Source organism: Lytechinus pictus, chromosome 8 (assembly GCF_037042905.1).
Source record: "Lytechinus pictus isolate F3 Inbred chromosome 8, Lp3.0, whole genome shotgun sequence".
NCBI lineage: Eukaryota > Metazoa > Echinodermata > Echinoidea > Temnopleuroida > Toxopneustidae > Lytechinus > Lytechinus pictus.
Window position 1 is genome coordinate 17,026,817 of NC_087252.1, and position 18,246 is coordinate 17,045,062.

Consider the following 18,246-nt stretch of genomic DNA (forward strand, 5'->3'; position numbering starts at 1 on the left):
AACAGTTGAGGTAAATAGATATAATTTTTCAAATCTTTATACATACATCATGTATATCTTTTGTTTCAACAACACTTTCTTTTTATATATCCTTGTACTGCTGGCCCCATGATCATAATTTTATTCGACAGATAGTATGCTCTGCTCATGTTTTTTTGGTGCACTTTGCGTGCAGAGTAATTCATTGGTATAATGTGATCTCGGGCTTGTTCTATCATATACATTGGATGGACAGTCCAACTGTAATAATGCTTTACCAACCCTTATGCCATTCAGCATCGTTGCGCATTAATATGGCACAGTCACAACAACGATACTGAACTCAATCCGACCGTTGAGTTGCCAAAAGAGATAACGTAATGGCTTGGATCGGACCGGAGTGGAGTCGGCTTCGTTGCGAGTTGTGACCGAGGCATCATGTCAAGTATCGTCAACCCGCTACAATAAAAGCGTTGTCAATGTTACGGGTCAACCAAACCAGAAGGATATCGTACGGAGAACAGACGAAGGGAATCTCACATGCAGCGATAGCAAAATGGTAAGATAATAAATCCTACTTTGTAAGAAATTCCTTTAATTTAGATGATGACAATAATACTAATAATGATGTTTCGATTTATGTAGCGTTTGTTTTTCAAGAGTACACAAAGCGATGTTTTTGACGTCAAACTGGTTAGGATAAATCATTGCTTTTTGAAAATGCCAAGATGAAATGCTTTGGAGATATGGCGAGAAATTTAACATTTTTTTTTGCATCCACGTCGTAGACACTTTCTGCACCCGTTCAGAATCTACTGAAAACTCCCGTCACATCACAGTGGACAGATTAGTGGTCATTGTCGAAAGTTGGTGGACCGGGACAGCACATCGTCTTAAGATTCGGACCGGACCATTAGTGCAATTAACTATATAATCATACACACCTAGAATAGTTGGGCAAACAAAATCCCAACTTTTAACCAACTCTGGGCAACATACCGTCCACACAACTATTGGTTAAAATCTGTCCAAATTGGGTAATAAGAAAAATAATTGGGTAATGAATTTACTCACTTGGATGATAATTGCCCAGAATATACATATATATTTTGCCAACATACATTACCCAACACAGTGGACAGTATGTTGCCCAAAATTGTAAGTGTGTATAATTACAATTAACAAGTGCATTTTTCCACAGTCCAGAACGGCATTGCTGTTTTGATTCACCGATTTTCGACAAAGACTGTTTTGTCATTGACAGGATTTTGAGAATTGGGTCTCTGTGTTATAGAAAGCGTCTGCGAAGTGATTAGTAAATTGCCAGAATGTTCCAAAGAGGGCAAGACAAGAATTGAGGCTAGCCTGTTTTCTTGATTTTGAATAACATAAGAAAGAGCATAATGTAGGACGGATGAGACAATGTGTTTCGTTAATAAAAACTGAAGAATGTAAGGAAACCAGGATTCCAAGTTATTGTTTATGGTCTTTTACATAAATTATAATGAAACGTAGCTTTTCCTTTTTTAGATACCCAATTTTTATATAATAATAATAATAATAATAATATATAATAATAATAAACACAGCATTTATTATGCGCCATCTAGAAAACTATTCCGAGGCGCATAGGGATGGGGGGAGGGGGGGGGTTACAGAATAAATGAATTGCTTAGGCGTAGATGAGCAAGAAGAGTTTGACAATTCAACGTCAAAGTCAAGTTGCGCAAAATATGGGTCGACATTTTTCTCTACTCATGAGAGTGGAATGAGATGGAAAGTGAGTTTCTGTGCAAACCGTTTCTGACATGCCTTAGTATTTGATTTACTCGACAATGCATGGATTGAGTAAGCATTTGGTCTCGGATCAAAGAAAGGATTCCATCCTTGATATCAATCATGTTCAATTTATGATCGAAACATAATGAATATTATATGTATTTTTAAAGAGGGAATTCTTTTTTTTGTGGGAAGCACTGCATCATTGTATTATGGAGCATTGTTTTTTGTATTGGATTGATCATTATATATGCAGTATATTTAGTTGAATGCACCAGATCTATATCAACGATGATAAAATGTCAACTTACCTTGATTAAAAAAAAATGTCATGAAATCATGAGTGCTACAAGTATGCCTACATTAATAAACATGCAATGTAACGTGTCTCTTGTTTTTCTCTTATCATATCATGTATCAGTATGGCATCATAAACATATGTGCAAAATCTCTTATTACGGAAAGATATGGTGAAGCAACGTGGGAGAAAATAAGGTGAGAAATAATTATTCTACTAACCATTTGGTCTAATTGTCATTTAGCCAAACTGCCCCTGTGCCTAATTTCCAGTTGGGTTATACCCATTTACTCTAAATATTATCTGCTCGAACACCTTATAGTTTATTGGGTTAAATGAACTGTTTTTGAACCACTTTTCATTTGAAAAAGTACAAAATAACTAGTAGATGAAGCGGGAATTATTATCATATAGACATTAGTGGCATAACAGAAAATGTAAATAACTGGGTATTACAAGAAACGGCGATTAGGCCAAATTGATATACGTAATAATAGACCAAATAGGTTTGTCCCTGCAGGAATGAACGCAATGTCAAACAGTGTGATCACAGAGTGTTCACATAGTGAACTATGTCATGTATGTGGAAAGATTATTCACACTGCTGTAAACTCAAATACAATAGTGTGAAGACATTTTCACACTGGACACCTTAGCAGCGTGACTGTTCGCAGCGTGTTCACATGGTCAACTATGTGAATATGAGATATATAGTGCGTCCCAGAAAAAAAAAGGAACCGGTTTTCCCACATCTTTTTTCTTCAAAAGCAACTTAATAATGATATCTAATTTACATGATTATATGATTTAATTATTCATCTTTATATTGATACAGACACTTCAGGCGTTAATTAGCAAAACGAGTTTTAGATTTTAATGTAAAAACCAGGTTGCGCAGAAAAACTGTTTAAGATTGGTTCGTGACACGACGAATGTGCTTATTCGACGATTGGCTCATTAGCATTTCTTTTGTATTCTTTGTTAAGATTCTCTCACTGATCCCTGAAATGATAAGGGATTGAGATTCACACGCGAGTTTCTGCGCATATCATTTCTGATATGCATCATTATTTATTATTTGTAATCTGCCATGCGTAAACGGTCTGCTAAGCTGTTGGTTTCAAATTAGAGATGAGATTCCATTCTTTCCGGATGAGTATCAAATTTATAGTAAAACATATTTAATAATTGTGAAATCTATCTCTGAAAACGGGTTTCATTGTTTGTAGGACGCACTGTATTTGTGAACACACACGGACACACAATAGGGATAGCCCATGCTGAACTATTGATTTGATTTGATTGATTGATTTTTACCAACGATTTAGCACTCATACTACTTCAGTTACCGGTGTTCTACATATTATTTTTGTGTAAGTTATTGTATTCAAATTAAGTTTAGGGCTCGTCTTTTATACGATTGTTTTCTTTGTTGACAAGCCCCTCTATTTTACTTTAAAATGCAAAAAATATCCGACTCAGATTATTGTTATTTTTTTTTATTAGAAAGTAACTTTATTCAGACACTTCTATTTTTGAAAAGTGTTCCTCAAACCTCTATTTACGTTCTATACTGTATGATATTTTGGCTTAAAAATTGTTGGCTTTGCTATGTTATGTTTCCTATTATTTGTATAACTGTGGAACGGATATAAATAAATCAAATCAATAACTGGCAAGTAGATCAACTGTCTGTAAAATAAACCACCACCACCAGCAAAAAAAAAGAACCCCTTCATTTACATCACACTGATAAACAATAGAACAATGATGTAAATGGTAACATTCACAGTATACTTCCTTGTGAAAAAGCTTATTATCCAATGCATGACATACATGTTCACATTATCATACATATACCATGTATACCGTGTAATAAAATAGTTATAGAGGCCCCCCTTCCCCCTCCCCCTCTCTCCATTTTTCTGTCTTTTTATCACACATACTCTTACTATTAAAATGTGTTTGCCTTTCTCCCTCTCTCTCCCTCTTTACAACACACACACACACACCGATGCACACCCTACCGCATACATCCTCACACGCACCCAACGCACACACAAACACCCATACACACACTAACCTCTACACTGTAAAAAAAATATTTGGTGAATTTTTTACCAGCACGAGGGTAATTATGTGTCCAACCAGTCTGGGGCAATATTTTACCCAATGCGGGAAGCATATTGTCCCAGTAAGGTTAAAAAAAAGGGAACAATTACTTAAGAATGGGCAAAACTTTCATGACACTGGATAAATAAAAATGACCAATGAACCTATTTAGTATTATGACCAATGTTGGTCGGACAAATAATTACCCTCATGGAACATTTTTACCAAATATCGTTTAGAGTGTACCTTTTCCTCATTCTTTTCTGTCAGTAGGTAGTTTTCGCATTTACAACGGGGAAACCCTCAACAATGCATCGATTCCTTTGAAAATGCAATTAAAATCACAAAGGAGAGCTGATCGAGAGGCTTTTGTCGAAAGTATGTAGACTAGGACAACAGATCATCCGTATATTTGCACCGGACGGGCAATTACAAATATGCCGTTGTCCAAAGTCAAGAGATTCCGATGCCTGTCCCGGTCCACCAACTTTCGACAAAAGCCTTTCGGCTCTCCATTGTGATTTGACTTGCATTTTCAAAGGAATTGGTGCGTTGTAGAGAGTTTCCCCGTAATAAATGAGAAAAGTTCGACTTTTGTCTTCAGGGAGTCAGCAGGCGTGGATGACAAGTTTGTGAACTATAACGTATACGATGACGACGTCACCTACAAGATCGTACATGCTGCATCTCAGTTATTGGGTAATACTTAAGTCTTTTATTAAAGTCCTGCATGATAATGAAAATTATAACATTAGACTAACATAGCACAGCAATTTAGTATGATATTAAATTAGTGAAAAATAAACACCCCCAAAATAGGCGTGACCAATAATGGTTTAAAATTTATCATGCGTGCTTTTTCAATTTAATGCAGTTAAACATTTATTTTCTTCCGATTGACATTTCATGATCCATTTTCATATAGAATTCACAAATCAATAATATGAGTAAACAATGGATGTAAAATACTTAATGTAAATGTTTGCTTGGTAATTGTAAGGTAAAAAGCCACTTGTCAGTGCTGAATTTTAAAACAACATTTTGGGAAGATAAAAGATCGTAAGAAGTAATTTTGTCGAACAAGAATGTATATCCAGTTTAAACCGATTTTGAGTATTCCCTTTCTATGTAGACTTGAATGATAATTAATAATCGTGATGATTTTCTTCATCATCCTCATTATTCGTAAATGATAGAATTTTCGGTCAACCTAAGCTAAAGTGTATGCTTTCTATTTATTTATAAATAGCTAAATATGACATCAGTAAAGACGATGATTGCCTATAATAATGATATCAATAATGATGGTGATGGTGGTGGTGATGATGATAATGATAGTGTTGGTGGTGATGATGATGGTGATGATGATGATGGTGACGATGATGATAATGATGAAGTGTCGATCGGATGATCATGATGAAGATGATAATGATGATGATGGGTCTATGATGATGATATGATGATGATGATACTGATGATGACGGTAATGGTGGTGGTGGTGGTGATGGTGATGATGATGATAATGGTCGATGGCGCGCTAATGATAGATCCTTATTTCAGATGTTTTCATTATAAAATGAATTAACAAGCAGATATATGTAAAACCTTCTCCTGTCAGGTTTTATCTCTTTTATGAAAGAAACCCCGGAAATTGTGCTCGTTGCAATGTTTTTTTTTAAGTTTAAGTGTGTAATCATGTTCGGCACATGTGATTGTTTCAAAGAAAGTGGGAGGCCTAATCGTGGGACATCGAGATGATTAAGGCCTGTTCTAACCTGCTAATGGTATTCTCGTTCATTTACTAAACATTGATCCTTGCAGGCTTTGCATGCAGCCTAGAGCTGGATTGAAAAGGGCAAATGATCGGCAAAACAGGGGCATGAAATGTATTATTAACTGAACATTATACCTCGAAAATGGGTTCGTTAAGCAATAAACTTCATTCAACAAACAAACAAGAAAGAGAGGGAGAAGATTTATAATACCTTGTATAAAAAATGGAAAATATATTAGATTGATCAGGGAACAAGGATGATAATACTGAACAGGGACGTGTCTCCCTCTCACGTCCCTTTACTGAGGTTGGAGAAAATGGGTGGGTGATTTAACGTAACCATGGGCATGGTATTGGATTAGTGTCGATTACTCTCGATCATTAACTACTTTGAATACGACACTGTACATCAGTACATTGTGTGATACAGAGAGTAAATTAATGATTATGATCGAGCCATGCTGAACGTTATAAGGTTGAATGAGCAATTTAAGATTAATAGCCCTGCTAAGCATGTCGGCATGTATCAAGTGTTAAATTACACACGACAAGGAATTAATAAAATAAAGGAAAAAAAATGGCGGAAACAAGACAGAAGACAGTCAGAGAGATAGTGAGAGGGAGAGATATCTGAGAGAAAGAAAGAAGAGAAGAGATGGAAGATGCCTAACCATTATAGCGGCTCAGTAATAGAGCGTCCGTGTCTTGAACGAGAAGATCTCTGGCTGAGGATGTTTCTCCGTTAATCTGTATTTTTACTTTCTTTCAAAAGTTTGCCAGTTTAAGCGCTTAAACCATCGAAAACAAAAGAAAAAGCTTGATAGAGCATCAAAGAGCTCTTTTGAGGCCACGGAAAACTCTTAAAGGAGAAATTCATTGATTATAAATAATGGTCTTCATGCATACCAATGTAAAGATAATTACAAGGAGATCATATTCACGCTATTCCAATATTATTTTGTAAAGAGATCTGGGGAGTAGATATCTTAAGTTTAAAACAGCTAAAATGCCCTTCAAAGAATCGGCTTCGAACAGGTCGCTAAACGTACAGATTTTCGTGACGTCATGGAGTCGGATAGGGCACAGCTAGAGCGAGAGTAGCAATTCACTCGCGTGCATGCCGGACATTACGAAGACTGATAATTATGACAAAAAAAGTTTTCTCGGCTTAGATGAACATATTTTGTTTACCAGTGGAACTATTTTGTTGTCAATAAGTTGCTGATAATGTTTGTTTTGGTGACAGCTTTAGGAATTGCTTCAGATTGGTCTAGATCTAGTTACCGGTACGCTTTCCCCAGAGTCAGACCCAGTCAAGCCTCCAGGCGACGAGTGAGTTTGGTCTGCCTATAATATGTCTCGGCCTCTTGATGATGATCCTTAAATCGAAGTAAAATATTGAAGACGAAAAGTAAATAAATGAAATTGATATGAATATTCATATATACCGAACGCCTCCGCTGGAATTAGCCTTTTAAGTGCCTACGATTTATGATGATAGAGGATACTCGTTCACCCCAGTAAAAAAAAAACATAAATGAAGTTAAAGAATTTGATCGTGGCAAAAAAGTTAAAATATAAATAAAATTAGTTAAATAATCCTAATTATCTTAAATAGTTTGATACAAAATTAAAAAAAATTACTTTTTTGGTGAGTTAAAACAAAAAGTGCTCTAAGTTTTGTCTGTAGTAGAGAGTCTAGCTTGTTACTCTAACTAAGCTAACGTCAGATCTAACGTTGTCGTTTGTTATACCTTAGTTAGTAGGTCTATTGGGCCCACGTTGGATCTAGATCTATAGGCCTAACGTTAGATCTAGATCTAGTAGTAGTGCAGTGACAGTCTTATCTGTTAAGCCGACTCACCGTTTGCGAACATGCATTTGAAATTGAAGTGGAACGAACCACCGCAACAAGACTTGAAGATTGATAGGCCTACATCCATTGTGTCCTTTATAGGATAGCTGTGACTTAGTCTTATTTTCAATAATGCTTAAGGCCATAGGGGTCGATATTTTTAAAATGAATAAACAAGCAAAAGTCAACGATCGGCATCGCTCCATCGACATGTCATATCCGTTACTCGCACTTGCGCATAAGCGTGTAAATGCGCGAATTGTCTAAAACTTTCGATCAAATCGCGCGGATATTTATGGTATCCGCAATCACAGCAGAAAGCAACATTTGGCACGTAATCAAATAGGGATCTCAGCTAAATTATGCCATACCCGTCGTTAAGAGGCGGGTCGAGAACAAGGGGAGAAATTTTGCAAATTATGAAACTATGCCCGTTGCCCTTGGTTACCACATTTGCTTGTTGTTTTGCAGGCATGGTGGATTACATGACCCCATTTTTGACCAATCAGACGAACGGATTATTCGACATTCTTAAAGAAAAAAGACCTCCTGTGCCAGGGACATTAGCGACTCTCTCATTTGCTTATCGCTGAGTGGTGCATAGGTTTGTTAATAAAAAAAAAAAAAAAAAAAAAAAAAAAAATTGAATTAAAAATGTCATAACCTTCTTATTTTACTTCCGATTTTGATAAAATCTTCTGCGTTATGCTTGCTTAATCATTTTCAGTCGATTCAAATCAACAATTTATAGGTTGGACTTGACCTTTAGGCCTTCTGAAAGGCCAAGCGCTAACAAAACTCTACATTTTTTGTATTGGGTGTGTGTGTTGTTTCTTACATGTAGGTGGTGATATGTTCCCACATACTGTTAATTGTGTCATGGAGTACCTTTCATGGAGCTTCAGGTCATGTTTGCGGCAGCATAGACCTACAACAAACTCTTTTCATTTTTTTAGATTGATGGATAAGAACTTAAAACTGATCTCATATCCTTGATAAATTGTTCTTTTTTTTTTTGCTAGATTGCTCCATGGACGAGGTCTGGGAATTATTCGGTGTTTACTGGGTAATCTGGTGCATGAGAAATGGCTATGACATCCTCTTTCGGACACTTGGTGGAACGCTGAGTGAATTCTTGAAGAGCCTGGACTTCTTACACAGTGTGTACATGAAAACAATGTACCCGAAAATGATTGTGCCTTCGTTCAGAGTTGAAGAAAAGGACGAAAGTAACTTCATTCTACATTATTATTCAAACAGAAGAAAACTAGGTGGGATCGTTCTTGGTAAGCTTTTAAAGAGAAATTCCAGTAGTTGCAGTAAACACTGATTTCATGAGAAAGTCTGTAAAACAAGGCTTAATTGTCAGTATATCATCGAGGATCTAGATCTGGTACAGTAACATAAACTGAACTTCGTGAAATCTTGAAATCTACACTGAAAAATGTTCAGACTGAAGATCCCCAACACAGATAAGCGCACGTGGGACAGTGTATAATTATTGCTTTGAATGTCGTGCCCGACGCTCTACCCGAATCGGGCCCGAATCCTGTGCTTATTTGCTGATTTCAAAGCAATTACACAATTTCTTCCAGAATCCTTTGGCACATACGTTTTATTTATACAAGCAGACACTTTGGTGGTCATTTCATTGGATTCTGTACGAACTCATTTTGATATCGTTACCAAAACTAGCATTTACCTTTAAGGAGTTTTTGCCCCGCGAGGCAGAACGCTTCCAAGAACATAGCAAATGTATTGACAATTGCCCTACATGATAAAGACTGACCAACTTAGAAGTCTCCGTCGAAAAAGTGGTGAATCCAAACACAGCCTTCTTCCTGGACTCTAGGCTAACGACATACTTCCAATTCTTCGTCAGCTCCGAAACGTATGATTAAACTGCTGTTCCGGCTCCGACAAAGGCCTCCAAGCTGTTCATTGTCGGTTGAAGGGCATTGTCAATACATATACTATGTTCTAGAGTCCGTCGTGCGTTGTGGAAACGAAAATTCCCAACGTTATAATATGTGGACTATGAGGACTTGAGAAGTAAATGTCGTTAAGTACTTTATTAGATTTCTTGCCCAATTTAAACACAAAGTTCACCACAGCTTTTTTCTCTACCGCAGCCGACTGTTTGAAATATGAAAGTTGCAAGATGATTCGCTAACGATTAATGAAATTAACTATCGGAACATTATTCATTTTCAAATTTATAATTCATTTAGTAACTACAGTGATAAACAATAACCATCTTTTGAAACAAACCCTAAATCGTTGATATTTATATAATCCTGATAAGTTATGACTAAAGAAACCTTGTTAAAAGTGCGTTACATTGCGACCGTGTAATTATTTTTTTGTCTCCCCCTTCTTTTTGAAGGGATAGTGAAAGGCGTCTCTCGGATCATTTTCAATTCATCAATCTCGATGCATATAATTGATCACAATGAAGTAACCATTCTTGATAAGGTCAAAGATTATTACCGATTCTATATCCGGGTCACGGACTATCGATTACCAGCTATCGGAACACACGGAATGATCACCGATGAGGTAAAGATTATGGCAATGCGTAATATTGTAAAGATATTATTTTCTTGTTGTTGAAGCTCAAACAAATATATTGCCAAAAATAGCTTCGAAATCGGATGTAAAATATTAAAGTCATGACATTTTAAAATGTCGCTTAATTTTCACAAAACAGTTTTATGCACAAAACAGTTTTGTGCAAATGAGAGACGATGGTGTCGCCATCTCATTATTTCTTTTGCATTTTATTGTTTTGATTATGTAGTAATTTATCTTCAGATTTTACAATAAGGAAATTCTCCATCAAATCACAACAATGGTAATTTCACACTCTCAGGGAGAAATCAGTCTGTTTCACAAAATATCAAAGTATTTTCCACTTCTTATAATGAAAACTACAAAAGAAACAGTGAGTAGATGACGTCATCGGTTCACTCATTTGTATACCGACCAGGAAATACATGTAACTCTTTTGTGAATTTAGGCGAAATTTTAAAATGTCACAGCTTTCTTATCCTAAATTCAATTTCGATGAAATTTTAAGCTTGTCTAATTTTTTTTTCTCTTTATTTTGAAATCAATAATATTTGCTGGGGTGAATTTGTGGACGTGTAGTGCGTGATGGGAAGAAATTAATATGTTGACCATTGGAACTAGCTATTTCTGTTGGCCGAGGTATAATGTTATCCCTTTTTACAGGACAAGTCCCGTCCGACAAAAACATTTATTTGAATAAAACGAGACAAATCAGATAATCACACTGAACAATTTATCAAAATCGGATGTATAACAAGAAAGTTATGACATTTTAAAGTTTTGCTTAATTTCACAAAAGAGTTGCATGCACATCCTGGTCGGTATGCAAATTAGGGGACTGGTGACATCACTCACTTACTATTTATTTTGTATTTTATCATACGAAATAAGAAATATGTTGATTTCCTCCACATTGTCATGTGAAATAAAGTTTTATTTCTCCCTGAACATGTGAAATAAATATTGTTTAACATTTTGTTGTTCAGTCAAGTTTGTCCTTATTGTCACATCGATAGAAATTAAAATATTGTATTATTCAAACAATAAAAAACAAAAGAAAAAAATAATGAGGAACATCATCGACTCTCTCATTTGCATATCACTGAGATGGGCATATAACTATTTTTGAAAAACAAGCGATACTTTAAAATGTCATAACTTTCTTATTTTACATCCGATTTTGATGATATTTTCAGTGTTGTGCTTGTTCGATTTTCCCCTCATTGGTTCAAATCAACATTTTCTGTGGTGGACCTGACCTTTAATAATGATTGGAAGTACAAAATATAAGACTCATATGAAAAACAAATCTTTATCAAGCCCCTACCTTCTTGACACCGATACCCACAAATTCCTTCCCCACACACTCACTCCCTTTCTCACGTTTTCTCTCGCACAATCCTTGCACTCTTCCAATCCATCATTCTCATCTTCCACATATGTCCTCTCTTCTTCCATCTCCATCGCTCATACACTCAGCACATAATTATGCTTCCCACTATGTCTCGTGCACACACACACACACACCCTCATTGTATCTCGCTTGCACACACATTCTACGTCCTTCCCCTTTCTTCCATCTCATCAAACATACACACACAAACCAATTATACTTTCTCACATGCACACGTCTGATGTCGCCCTCTCTCTCTCTCTCTCTCACGCACATCCACACCTGATATACACACCCGCACTTAATTTCTACAAACAAATACACCCCCTTTCCCCTATCTCTCTCTCTCTCTCTCCCCCCCCCCCTGTCTCTCTCTCTCTCTCTCTATCTATCTATCTATCTATCTATCTACCTATCTATCTATATATATCTATCTATCTATTTATCTACAACTATCGCTATTTATCTCTGGCATGATAGTGAGGTAAATCCAAAGAAATTGAAGTCAAAATAACGTATGGTTTTCCTTGAAAGTAAAGTCGGTTTCTTTAATTTTTGAGGTAGGCATATATGGTTATTGATTTTTTTTTCCTTGGCGTTGCTTTCTTAAGGAATGGAGATCTGTCATAAGTGGGAGGAGTAGCAATCACATTCGTCATACATCTATAGGATCTTATCACCAAGGAGGAGCAATCATACGAGACCATTCTAAACTCAGCTGCTATGATTTGGTAATGCCTTGTCAGAGGAATGACCAACATACATTCCATCCAAACCTGCCTGAAAGGTATGAAGTTATTATTATTCATATTAAGCTCTTCAACTCATTTTCATTGTCCTTCCATTTCATTCTTCTTGGTTTTCGGCTTAGTTGTCTTATTTCCTTTTAATTTATTTAGTCTTCTTCTATTTCCTCCTCCTCCTCCTCTTCCTCCTTTTCTTTCTTCTTCTTCTTCTTCTTCTTCTTCTCCCCTCCTTTTTTTCTTCTCATCTTCCCTTTTCCTCGTATTCTTCTAGGTCTTATTCCCTTCTCCTCCTCTTTCTTCTTCATCTTATTCTTTTTCTTTTTTCTTCTTCCTCTTATTCTTTTTCTTTTTTCTTCTTCCTCTTCTTCTTGTTTTTCTTCTTCGTCTTCTTCTTCCTTCTCCCCCTTCTACACCGTCTTCTTTGTCTTCTTCATCATCTTCTTCCTCCTCCATCGTTCTCCAAAACCTCAACTTCTGCATTCTGTCCCACTTCTTAAATTTCTCCTCGCGTCTTTCCTATGAAACCCTTTTACACTGACAGCCATGAAATGCATTAGCAAACTGTGTTGATTATATGCATCATTGCCAAATTTAAATAAGTTATAAAACACTCAGGCTTTAGCAATTGATATGATACCCACGAAAGATTTTAAAACATTTCCATAATATATGTGCTGAATTTGATGCTACGCTGCTAACGTCTATAACTCTACATCATGACAGAGCCCTATTTTTTTATTTATTATTATTTTTTTTTTAGTTTTCTGGGTCTCATTAGGTAAAAAGGTTTTGCAAGGTCGCATCTGTCATTTACTGTTTAAATTAGGGTACCTTTGTTGCATGTGAACATGATTTTGTATATACCAGATGTGATTTATATTCAATTCTTTTATTTTATTTTAAGCCTATGGGTCTTGAAAATATAGGACTATGTCATAATACGCAATTTCACTACAACTACATGTTTTTCCCCTTTAGTCATGATAGTTACGAGGTATTCATTAAACTGCATTATGCAAGTCTGATTAAAACATTCGATGATTACAAGTTCGGCATAAATTATATATAGTTCTGAAACATTAATGATATATGGTGCTGTGGTTTTTTTTTTGTAATTATTATTACTATAACACATACATGTTATGGCCCTGGGAAGTTGGGGTGCTGGGGTTTCCTAAAGCACCCTCAAAATTTTCCTTGGGGGTGCTGCGTGTGGGGGTTATTTTTGATTGGCAGCACCACCTGGAAATATGTTAGGAATGATAAAATGACAGAAATGTAATGAAAATCAACCACGTTTTGTAGGTACCACCCCCTTCAGATTTTCCCTACACATTGCTTGAAATAGTGCTTAAATTCACCCTATTCAGATCAGAATATCAAATATTTCAGCTCGCGCCTCGCATTATTGATTTTCATAATTAAAAATGTATTTAGAATGCTCGGATTCTAGGTATAAATCTAAATACGCGCACGCATGTTTATTCAGATACACAGAATTTGTTTCTTTTATATTAAAAACGTGCCTAAATTATAAAGTTTAAGATCAGAATGTCAAAAAATTCTGCTCGTGCTCCGCGCTCATATTACCTTTTGCGCGCTGATGTTGTAATCTTTCACAATTGTACAATTGAATTCAGAAGTCGTAATGAATAATTTTCTCCCCTAATTTCAAATTTGATAAGCTAATGAAAATAAATAGTTCTTGAATAACATCTATATAATAATAATGAATATCAGTGATGCAATATGCAAATCTTGAATCGAAGTAAATAGCATGGAAACAATTGTCAATCCCCCCACGAGATTAAAATAGTGTGCAAAGAGGTAATGTAGGACGATACCCAATCACCCATCCTTTCCTGATTGACAAAATATGATTATAGAGTGTTCCTTTTTTAGATCTAAATTTCAATTGTTTCCGTTCGCGCTTAGCACTCGCATCAGTTGTACGTATACTTATGTAATTATTCTGTACATAATATAAGAAAAGTGCTTAAAATTTCCAGTTTTTAGGTCTGAAATCTCAATTTCTTTGTAATGTCATGTTCATGATAAAAAAAAATGCTTAGAATGTGCAGTTCTTAATTCGGAATATCAAAGATTTTCATATACATATATATATATATATATATATATATATATATATATATATATATATATGTGTGTGTGTGTGTGTGTGGGGGGGGGGGCGGTGCCTTGCATGCGTGTGTATATAAGAACAATGGAAAACTCGTCTGTGCCCCCCCCCCGGCACCTTTTAGGACAGATTTCAGCCCATGTCAGCACTCCTATGCACTGAAAATTTTTTATTATCAATAATAATAATATATAATGATAGTAATAACAACAACAATAATAATGAGTGTTATTATTATCATTAGTAGTAGTAGTAGTAGTAGTATAGTAGTAGTAGAGTCATTTTATTATCAATATTTCATCATTATCAATATGCACAATACTGTGTTGTGCATATATTATCCGTTTGTAGGATACCAAATGATCGTATACTCACCTCAATGTGATATTATGTTAATTGATTGATCACACGATATTAGAATATTTTATTTATAGGATGTTACTTGATGGGCCGACCTTCTGCAAGGCTTTCCCATACCACGTGGTCTTCAACAGTGATCTTATCATCATGCACGCAGGAATCAAGGTATCCCCTAGTCTAGATCTAGACGTTAGTAGTTATTTCTTCGGAGAACCCGACACTCATTCATTGCATTTTTTATACACTGTTGGTCATAAAGGTGGAATATTTTTTTTCACCAAATTTTCACAGCGTAATTATTACAACATGATTTGAATATGGCATTTATGGTGCATGATGACCACTTTACTTTATTATTCTGCCTTTTACACACGCTTGACAGTGATATTTTACAAGTTTATGTCCTAAGCGATGGATGTCATGAGCATAGAACAACAATGACGACAATATAGGCCCTACAGTAAATTAAATGATCATAAGATATTTATTTTCAATCTCTCTCAGTTTTCCAGATGACTTCTTTTTTGTGATTTCATGGACAAATTTGCATCAAACTTGAGTCATTGTTCTTACTCAGTCACTAGTATCGGGTATGTCCACCCCTGGCACGAACCAGCGCATGCAGACGTCGTGGCATGCTGTCCACTAGCTTGTTGATGACGTCAACAGGCATAGCATCCCATTCTTCCCTCAGAGCATCTGCCAACTCCTGCAGATTTTGAGGAATGACCTCTCTGTCGTTGATGGCTCGGCCTAGCGCATCCCATGCATGCTCTATGGGGTTCATATCCGGCGAACAAGCTGGCCATGGCAACTGTACGACGCCCTCTGCCTCCAGGAATTCCCTTACTGCAGCGGCCCTGTGCGGTCTAGCGTTGTCATCCTGCAGTCGGAAATTGTGCCCATACACTCGTCTTGCATATGGAAGACAGTGGAACTCCAAGATATCCCTGTAGGCGGCGGCGTTGATGTTTCCGTCCGGAACCACCAGTGGCGTTTTCCCTCCATAATGGATGCCGGCCCATATCATCACTGAGCCGCCTCCGCCTTGAGTCGTCTCGTGGATACATTCATCGCGAAGGTTTTTCCCGGCTAATCGACGGACTCGTTGTCTCCCATCCTTTCGGTCAAGGATGAACCGGCTCTCGTCCGTGAAGACCACATGTTGCCAATGTCCTGGATGAAGCCTTCTGTGCTCCCTAGCCCAAAGAAGACGAGCTACTATGTGGCGAACAGACAGGCGTGGACATTTGGTCAACCAGCGTGCTCGGTAACCATGTTGGAGCAATCTGCGATGAACGGTTGACCGGGAAACGTTGATCCCATGATATCTCCACAAGCGACGAAGACGGCTCGTATGGGCAATTTCCGGTTTCTGTGGCTGAAATTCAACAGTTGGCGATCATCTCTTCTTGTGGTCAATCTGGGACGTCCTGGAGATTTCCGTGGCCGCACATTCCCCGCCTTACGTTGACGTTTCAGGATCTTTGAGACTGCACTCTGTGATATCCCTAGGACTTCTGTGATATCAGTCTGCTTGTAGCCCTCCTGTCGCAGTGCTACCACTCTCTCGCGTGTTTCTGTTGCCGTTGGACCAGGCATAGTCCAGGGAACGTCTCTACCGATTTTTATTTCAAACGGTACAAGGAACTCAAAAAAATGCAACCTTCTTATACACAGTGCTAAATCAGGGAAAGGGACAGAATATCATATGCATATCCTTTTATAGTCTACAACAAAAGAATTTATTACGTAATCCAAATTTCTCATGTTATAATTTCACCTATGTAATTGGGAAACATTATGTAATCACTCAATTACCATTTTGTCTACGCGTAGCCTTTCAAATACCAACAAAACTGTCGATTTTTATTCAAAAATATTTTATTCCACCTTTATGACCAACAGTGTATATGGTAGGCCCTCCACGCTATTCCAGTGTTCCCTCTTTTCAAAAAAGATGAAAAGAAGACAGACTCAGGTGTATTGTTGTGTATACTGAACTGATCAAACTTTTAAAAGGGCATTGTTCTTTCAACTCAAGTAAAACCGAACAAAGAAGCCTCAGGAAATTAACATCAAAATTTTAAATGACTGGAACAATCACGCAGCAACACACAAATCCCCCGGGGATATCCTGGTACGCGGGAAATAATCTGAACACGGCGTGTATCGTGTATCTGTGGTGTTTCTCACACAGATCCCACACTTGTTTAAACTGTTTAAACAAGTACTGCAAGGAAAATAAATAGCGTTTCTACCGTTTTTTTGTTTCTCTATCATACCGTGTAACTCTATCATGCCATTATAATCTAATTGATAAAACAACATTTATATTATACAAATAATGCATGCAGCCGAGTGCGTTTAATAGTGGAAATGCAGAGCACGCGAGGTTTCTTTAGATAGGTGCCGCACTGTGCGCGAGCCGCTTGCGGCGAGTGCCCAGTGTGCTCCATCTGAAGAAACCGAGCTTTCTCTGCATTTACTTTTACGCACGACAGAGCAAGTGTATTATTTGTTTTATAAAATAGCAACACAGAAACAAATTTTTAAAAACTTACAGTACAGTTTTGTTGGACTTTTACCGCACTGGTTTACTTGAGCGTGCAATGTCAATTTTCTTTGCGCCCCTTTTGCACTGCCGTGCAGTGCACAAAAAGTTGGATGTCATGTGACGCGTATTGGCCAATCGCGATGCTTGAAATAATACACCTATTTTATAACACATTTTGCTTTAATACACTAGACCCACCCCAACGATATACTCTGACGCCCCCTCCCTGGGGTGGACAATTTATAACCCCTCTATTGCGACAAGCTTTATTTATCTCTCTTCGATGTAACGTAGAATGAAGAAAACCATGTTTTCAACTTTACTAAGAAATAAAGCGTATAGCAATTCAGACAATTTCCTATAAAACAAATATGCAGGATTTCCCTTTTTCTTTTTCTTTTATTTTTCATTATTTCTTTTTCCCTCTACTTTTATTTATTTTAATTCAGCTGCAAGAACTTTGCCCACGTGCCTCAGTAGACAATACAAACCTTGGTGACGTCATACAGCTCAACCATCCTGAGATTGAACTTACGGCACAGAACATTCGCTTGTTCATTGACATGATCTTCATGGTGTCTTTGAAGCAATTAAAAAGGAAAAATCAGTGCCTGTCTATGAGAGGTACATGAATGAATCATTTATTGATTAGAACATAATGTCTAACGATGCGAAAAACACT

General features: G+C 36.8%; 1 protein-coding gene across 1 annotated transcript in view; it reads left to right on the forward strand.

Moving 5' to 3' along the window:
* The first annotated feature begins 480 nt into the window (after window positions 1-480).
* LOC129266278 (guanylate cyclase soluble subunit beta-2-like) overlaps window positions 481-18,246 on the forward strand; it is a 30,077-nt gene continuing 12,311 nt past the window's right edge. The window contains exons 1-8 of the mRNA XM_054904115.2: window positions 481-538; window positions 2,180-2,253; window positions 4,773-4,867; window positions 8,820-9,083; window positions 10,184-10,356; window positions 12,373-12,548; window positions 15,082-15,172; window positions 18,014-18,188. Coding sequence (XP_054760090.2) covers window positions 536-538; window positions 2,180-2,253; window positions 4,773-4,867; window positions 8,820-9,083; window positions 10,184-10,356; window positions 12,373-12,548; window positions 15,082-15,172; window positions 18,014-18,188 — 1,051 coding nt within the window. The 5' untranslated portion in view covers window positions 481-535. The remainder of the gene's footprint in view (window positions 539-2,179; window positions 2,254-4,772; window positions 4,868-8,819; window positions 9,084-10,183; window positions 10,357-12,372; window positions 12,549-15,081; window positions 15,173-18,013; window positions 18,189-18,246) is intronic.